The 7,696-nt window shown below is 55.8% G+C and overlaps 1 protein-coding gene across 1 annotated transcript; it reads left to right on the top strand.

Annotated features, from left to right (window-relative positions):
- The first annotated feature begins 2,617 nt into the window (after positions 1–2,617).
- LOC125525201 (mitogen-activated protein kinase kinase kinase 18-like) lies at positions 2,618–6,128 on the top strand. The gene has a single exon (XM_048690212.2). It carries the CDS (start codon positions 2,777–2,779, stop codon positions 4,187–4,189), a length of 1,413 nt encoding a protein of 470 aa, XP_048546169.1. The 5' UTR covers positions 2,618–2,776; the 3' UTR covers positions 4,190–6,128.
- Positions 6,129–7,696: the final 1,568 nt, after the last annotated feature.

The following is a 7,696-nucleotide window of genomic DNA, read 5'->3' as shown; positions in this document are numbered from 1 at the left end:
AAATGGACGCGCGTTCGTTTAAATTGGCGCGTTGTCTGTCCCGGCATTCTAAACGAATACGTGTGGACAAAATGGATCAGCACGTTGAAGTTGCTCTAAACCATCCGTCGGTGGATCGATCGATCGATCTTGCTGGTGATCCATCCAAGCTCGGCGGTCCGATCGCCGAGTCTCTGAGACACGACGGGGTTTCTTTTCTTTCTTTGCAGTTAACGCTACCTCGATGCATGGCTACGACGCGGCATGCATCACTCCGCCGACGATCGATCATCTGCTTTTCTTTCAGAAACGGCGTGCATGCATGGCACGATCGGTGATGGGTGTTGCTGAGCAGATCGAGCCGGGATTTCACGCGGCATAGTTTAGGTCCACGCGCGCGCCCACGCAGTGGTTGCGTTCCGCTGAAAAGAGAACCTAAAAATACAAGTATCTCGTGCCGAATGAAAAGGGATCATGGGACAGTGGTGTTGTGACACTCGACCTGAAACGCTGTAGTGTAGTGTTGGTTTGGAAAAATGCTGCGTGTCGTGTTATATTTATCTGAATAATATGGAGGGTGTACTGTTGCAACTACCGCTTCGGCCAGGCAACTCCGACGCTCTTGATCACTGTCACCCATAGTACTCCTGAAGAATCTATTTCATCTTGTCCAAAATTTCTCCCCGAACCAAAATATACTGTTGTGATGCCTTTTACGTACGTAGGTGCTAGTCCGATCAAAGCCTTCGAGCCACATGTTTGGCTTTGGCATGAAAAACACAGAGTTCCTCTTGAAGCGTTGTCGGTCGCAAACTGAGCAATCTTGATCAATGAATAAGCTGTGATTTGCGCAAGATCCTTAGATCGTCATCATATAAATAGTCGTTGTCACGAGCTTTACACATTGTTAGGCGTACTAATTAACAACAGTCGTTGTCACGAGCTTTGCAAAAAAAATTGTTATGTGCGTGCTAATTAACCACTTTCTGAAGATCGAGGAAGCGGACGGCATTATATATTCCCCGATAATCCGCCGTACCAGGTCAAATCTCAGACTCCAATTTCGTGCTTGGAAATACCATGTTAACAAGAACTAGGTTGAGACGTCAGCATCATGTTGTTGCGGAGGGTTGGCCAAGGCAAAATCAAATTAAGGGCGAGGAGATAAGCAAACAGTGCGTCCAAAGAGTTAAGTAAGGCATTCATTTTATAATGATGAGCAGGCAATCCTCTTGGAGTGGAAAGCCAAAGAAAGAAAAGGTTACTTGTAGAAAGGAAAAGGGGGAGCCTTGGCACGCAATTCTTCCATCCCGTCCCGTGCCGCGACGCAACGCCAACGGAGGGAGGGAGGGAGAGATCTGTTCAATTCAACAGGACGTGCCTTTGCCACCACACTCTCGCTCGCCGGGCCGGTTGCTGAGGTTGAACCGGAAAAAAGGGTCGGTGGACCAATCCGGAGGAGAACCTTGCGGGCAAGCCACAGGGTACAGTTGCCGGAGTATCGCAGTGTTGGCTGCTGTTCTTGCGGTTGAGCATCAAATCAGATCTGATCAAATCAAATCAAGCGCGCACAGAGAAGGATAAAAACGCGTGCTTTCGGAGGAGGCGGAGGGGAGGAGTTAACAATCCTTGGCTGCGTCACTGGATGTGGTAAAGGCTATGGTATTGCGTGAGCCGTCGGGGTGGAGACGACCGGCCGACCGGCATCTGATTCGGAACTGGTGGTAAGTGGTTGGCCCTGGCAGTAGCGGTGCAGTTAGGGTGGTCTGGTCAGGTGAGAGAGATGTTATTGCGGTTGCAGATTGAGGTTAGTGACAGGCCCATTCTTTTGCAGTTGATCTGTGATCAAGCTGTCCTCTGTTTTACGGCCTGTTTTCTGCTGTGGAAACCGATGAAGAAAAGGGCATCTCGCGTTGCACAACAAAGTATTGTCCCATTACTCGATTTGCCGGGGAAAGACATTGCAAAATAAGATGAGAATTCCATCGAAAGCAGCAAAGTGGTGTCTATGGAACAAGGGAATGGAATTTGCAGACTGCAATTGGAGCAAGCAAGAAGCTTTCCACTGAGCGCTGCAGAGAAGCAGACAAACGAGAAACGCAGGCAAGGAAAGGAAGGAGCGAGGCCTTGCAGTTCCAGGGCAATATTCCATTCCCCACGAGGCCAGGCCATGAGCTGCCTGCTGTGCTGAGCTAGGCAAAAGCGCTCCCGACGACAAGTGTCCCCTCCCCTCCCCTCCCCTCCCCTCCCAGGCTGGACACCCTGACCGGAGGTCCAGCACAGCATATACTATTACTACCCCCGTTGGTATTGTACCACCACCAGTAGGTGCCTCGTCTTCTCTTCCTGCCGCCAAGATAAACGGAGAAAAAGAAGAAAAGAAAGGAATACTCTGCTAGAGGCAGCATAGAATAGCAAGGCACGCCAATGTGTCGCCAGTCCCGTCCGGCCAAATGGCGAATCTCCTCTCCTCTCCTCCCCTCTCCTCGCGACGGCCGCCTGGCCCTCGCGCCAGCTCGGACGCTGGGTTTGCTCGCTTTGGACAGCCCACAATTAACCACCTCGCTCGTCCAAAGCATCCAATCCAACCCCCTCCTTGTAGCTGCAGGACCTGGACCAGGACCAGGACTAGTATATAAGCATCCCAGCGCAGCCCATCACACCAAAGCGCAGGGTCTGCTGCTACCGCTCGCCCGCATCCCAAATTCCAATTGCGTCCACCACGAGTCGGACACACCAAGCTCTCAAGACAGACCACACGCCACCGCTCGCCGTTCTTGCGGCGGCTGCTGCAGGAATGGGCGTCGTGGAGTGGACGCGCGGGCCGGCTATCGGCAGGGGCTCCTCGGCCACCGTGTCCGTCGCCGTTGACCGCCGCACCGGCGCCGTGCTCGCGGTCAAGTCCGTGGGCGCCGGCCGGGCCGCCGAGCTCCGGCGCGAGCGGGCCGTCCTCCGCGGCCTCAGCTCGCCCTACGTCGTGCGCTGCCTGGACGCCGAGGACGGGAGCGGCGGCGGCGGCCTCGACATGCTCATGGAGTACGCGCCCGGCGGGTCGCTGGCCGACGAGATCAGGCGGTGCGGCGGCCGGTGCGCCGAGGGCCTCATCCGGTCCCGCGCGCGCGACGTCCTGCGCGGGCTCGCGCACGTGCACGCCGCCGGCGTCGCCCACTGCGACGTCAAGGCCCGCAACGTGCTCATCGGCGCCGACGGCCGCGCCCTGATCGCCGACTTCGGATGCGCGCGCCGGACGGGCATTGCCGGCGAGGAGCCGCGGCCGACGGGCGGCACGCCGGTGTTCATGGCGCCCGAGGCCGCGCGGGGCGAGGCGCAGGGCCCGCCCGCCGACATATGGGCGCTCGGCTGCACCGTCATCGAGATGGCCACCGGCGCCGGCCCGTGGCAGCGGTTCGCCACCCCCGTCGCGACGCTGCACCACGTGGCCTTCTCGGGCGAGGCGCCGGAGTTCCCGCCGTGCCTGTCGGACCAGGGCAAGGACTTCCTGGCGAGGTGTCTGCGGCAGGACCCCAGCGAGAGGTGGACGGCAGAGCAGCTGCTCGATCACGAGTTCGTGGCCGTCGACGCCGCCGCCTCGACGTCCAATTCCGTGCCAGGGGTCGCCGAGAAGGCCACGTTCGTGTCCCCCAAGAGCGTCCTCGATCAGGCCCTGTGGGAGGACGACGACGACGATGACACGACGGCAGACAGCGCCGATCCCACGGACAGGGTGCGCGCGCTGGCCGCGGGCGCGCCGGCCGTGCCGGACTGGACCTGGGACGCGAGCTGGATCACGGTCCACGCCGGCCCCAGCGTCGACGACGACACCGAACACGAGCCAGCAATGCCGCCGGAGCAGCCGGTGGCGGGCACGGACACCGACGCCAGCGACTCACCCGCGGGCGGCGGCTCCGCCGGGGAGGCGGGGGCCTCGAGCAGCCAGCACGCCGCACAAGGCAACGGCGATCGGTACGATGGCACGGGCAGCTGTAACGGCGGGCGCAGCGATGATGGAAATCACGTGGTTAGCGATTGCAGTACCGTTCCAATCACAAGCAACGGATTCTTTTCCGATCCCATGTCATGTTTCGCTTGTCCCAAGTCCCGCCCAAGCTGGCCGGCCCGGCCCGTTTATTACAGCGCTACTATGCCTACCTTTCTTCCTCCCGCGTCGCCATTATTGGCAGGAGTGGTGAGTACTCCGGCTCCGACTTAACACGGCGCGAATGCCAGCTAACGACCGATCACATTGCGGAGGAGGGAATGCGGATCGAACGGGCGATTTTTTTCGTTTGGTCGGTCATGCGTCACGCGTGAGTGGCGATGGGGCTAGCGGTGGTTGCGGCTCGCGGCGCGGTACGGCCGGCGGGGTTGGTTAGTTATGAGGCGGCGACGTCGGGTGTGTGTGAGTGAGTGAGTGGCGTCGCCGGCGGGGCCCGGCCCGTCGGGCGCGCGCGCGCGCGGGGATGGATGGTTTGCTCGACGTGGCCGCCGTTGGGTCGCGAGCTGGCTGAGTCGGGTGGATGCGCGCGGTCCAGCCCCTCCACCAATTGGCAGCCCCTGAGAGGGACGCTTGTGTGAGCAGAGCACCTACCTCGCCGCATGCACGTTTGGCACGCGCGCCTCGCACCGCCGTGTCGGTCTCGCTTTCTGCTCCCACCATGCGGTTGTAGCGCGAGCTGGGCAGGGCAGAGCGGAGTGTGGATTTTGTATCGTTGACGTCGAGGCGAGCGGTGTCCAGCCGTCCGACTTGTGGTCATGGCGCGCGGTGTTTCGGCCGCGAGGTAACATGCGAACCACCACCAATTTAGGATCTGTGGCACTGGCACTGCAGAGCACAGCACATAGGATCTGTACGTTTACGGTAAGTAATAGTGACGCTGTGGCTGTGACTGTGACGGTGACGAAAGTTCCATGTGGACAAGCGTGCCTGTGCGCGTCTGCAGGACGACGGAGAAGGGCGGGCACATTCTGCGCTTTACGGCCAGATTTTTCTTCCTGTGTTGGGCAGGCCTGACGCCCGAGAGGACGAGATTTTTCCAAGTCGGTGGGCGCGCCTGGCGTGGGCAAGGGTTGCTTCACGTGCGACGATGTTCCGGGCATGAAAAGTAGCCAGCTTCTGACGACGTACTGTACTGCTACATTGATGCCAAACGCAGCTAATTATGTGCCGTTTTTCCTCCCCGAATGTGCTAAAAAACTCGGGGCACTATGTCAGCGGAACATGCTTGATTTGGGTGCAAAGTAGCACTAGTAGTAGAATTGACTTCGTTCGGTCGTGCCGCCGCCGCGGCCAGGGTCGATGCACGCTCCAGTGGCGAGCACAGTTACATGCATCTCGACTTCGTGCGTCCCACATTGATTCGTACGCACACCGGCGGCGGAGCAGTATTTGAGCCTGCTCGCTTGATTAAAGCAGTCATCCTCGGGCGTCTCCCGGAAGCGTAGGGTTTAGCCGGGTGTGCGTTTTGGCTGAGGGAGTCGATCATAGTACGAGTTAATTTGACTGACGGGTTAAAAATGGTACCGAGAGAAACGAAAACGATCTTGTGACATGACATGCCCTGCTTGAGCAGAGCAGAGCAGAGACACAAAGGTACAGGCTAGCTAGATCCTGGAGACATGTAGCTGTAGCGAGCAGCTGAAGCGCGCACCCTTGTCGCCTGCACAAGCAAAAGCCGAAAGCGGCCGGAAATCACCATGTCAGCCAGGCTTTGCCTTGAAGCTTTTCCGTCGGGCATTGCCTCCTACGCAAGGATGGCATTTACTCTCTCTCTCACACACGCGCGCGCTTACATGTGTGTGCTTCAAGCAAACAAACCTGCTGCCTCCCTCCCTAGCTTAGCTATAGTGATTACCCTGATCATGCGTGTATGCAATTACCATGGATGGATCGGCATCGGCATCGGCGTCGGCCACACGCAGGAACATGGCTTATCTTTAAATTTAACCAGCCGATTGGATCCGGACGCAGTGATAGTGCTACTAGTTGTAACCGCTGGGGTGTGTGCTCAGCTGTGTTCCGTTTCTTACTTATCCTTCACGGGATAAGTGGTCCTCTGGTGCTACATCTGCATACAGCAGCAAAGGAGGCTAGGGCTGGCTACAGGGGGCTAGAGCTAGGTTGGCACATGGAGCGTATGAATTGGCGGCCAATTGGGCGGATAATTCTATTCTTTTGCCACTTGTGTCGATCGTCCTTTTTACCTTTCGGTGACGGTGGGCAGGCAGACCATTCTTTAAATCTCCATGCAGCTAGGAGCAGCTAGAATCCAAATTCCGGATGGGCGTATGTAATGTACGTATATCGCTTTGTGCTTATCTGCATTTCTCATCGTCATCGCCCCGCACGAGAAAATTAACAAACCTTGTCAACGCAAAGCATCGGAATTTCACATTGGTCGGAGACGAGGACTGTCAAATGATCAACAAGATGCCCACACAAACTCTGGGAACATCGACGGGGCACACATACATATATATCCAATCCAAAGCTGATGGGGCTGGTTAGAACCCTGACAATTCTCGTTCGATGACATTGATGCCGCACTTGAGCGAGCACCACAACAGCTTACGGACCGACAGCTATAAACTATGCGAGACATCATCGCTGATGGCTAAGCTCCCTCACGTTTCCCAGATCCAGCCAGCAATCGCGATCACATGCATCGCGGGAGAGTATAATCTTTCTTCTAGCGCTAGACGCTGCCGCTACTGACTGACCAACATTTGCCGCTCCACCCGCGCGCACATGGCGGAACCAGAACCGGGTGGAATGGAATATACTGCCGCCCTCAGGCTGGCTCCGTCCGCGGATCCCTTTTGGCGATCCATCCTTCGCACACAGACATGGGAAGCTACGTACTCTGCTTTGTGTAGTGCCACTACAGAGATATGGCCTCACTCGCTCCTACGCTGGCCAGCGATCTTTTTTCGCCAATAAAGTACGGCGACAGGCGTATGATTGATCCGATCCGGGCTCGTACTCATGAAGATTTCAACCGTTAATTAATACAACCGCCTGCTACGAAATGTAGGGCCAGTTTTTTGGGTGATTCTACCAGAATCGCCCCCCTCCCCAGCTTCTTTCAGAATCATCACTTCATATGTTTTTCACAATCCTAGCTAATTAGGTACTGATCATACCATCAACGAGGCCGCCCGTTAAATATTTCTGTGTAGGCTGCTGCCTTGGTGCGTCGAATGCAACTTGGGGGGCTAACAAATGGTTTGGTCGCCAGTTGATGCACCATTTTTGTCACATGCCTGCTTGCTTTTTCGCCTTCTTTTGCTTTAAATCTTGCGCAAATTTGAGGCTGGTGTGTTGTGCTGTGGCGCGTTATGAAACGCTGTCGGTTGCATGAATTTCGCATGTGCTTTCTTTCTTGTGGCTTAAAAAAAGGATTTTTGATAGCTATTTTATTGCAAAATACTGGATGCATAAAGTTGCTGCCATTAGAAAATTCGGACGTCTGATCTCGTATTGTTCGCTGGACTCGTTGGTAATTATAAGGAACAATCGTACTCATCATACACATGAATGTCCAAAGGCGCCGAACGAACAAAAGGTCTACTCTCTCAGCATGATATGAAATACTCTTCATTCCTAAATATTTGTTTTTTTAAACATTTCAACTGAACTACAACATACGGATATACGTACACATATTTTAGATTGTAGATTCGCTCATTTTGCTTCGGATGCTTGGAGGTAGTAGTATTT

This window comes from Triticum urartu, chromosome 7A (assembly GCF_056163025.1).
Source record: "Triticum urartu cultivar PI428250 chromosome 7A, HENAU_Tu73, whole genome shotgun sequence".
Lineage (NCBI taxonomy): Eukaryota > Viridiplantae > Streptophyta > Magnoliopsida > Poales > Poaceae > Triticum > Triticum urartu.
This window is presented reverse-complemented; position numbering and strand designations above follow the sequence as displayed.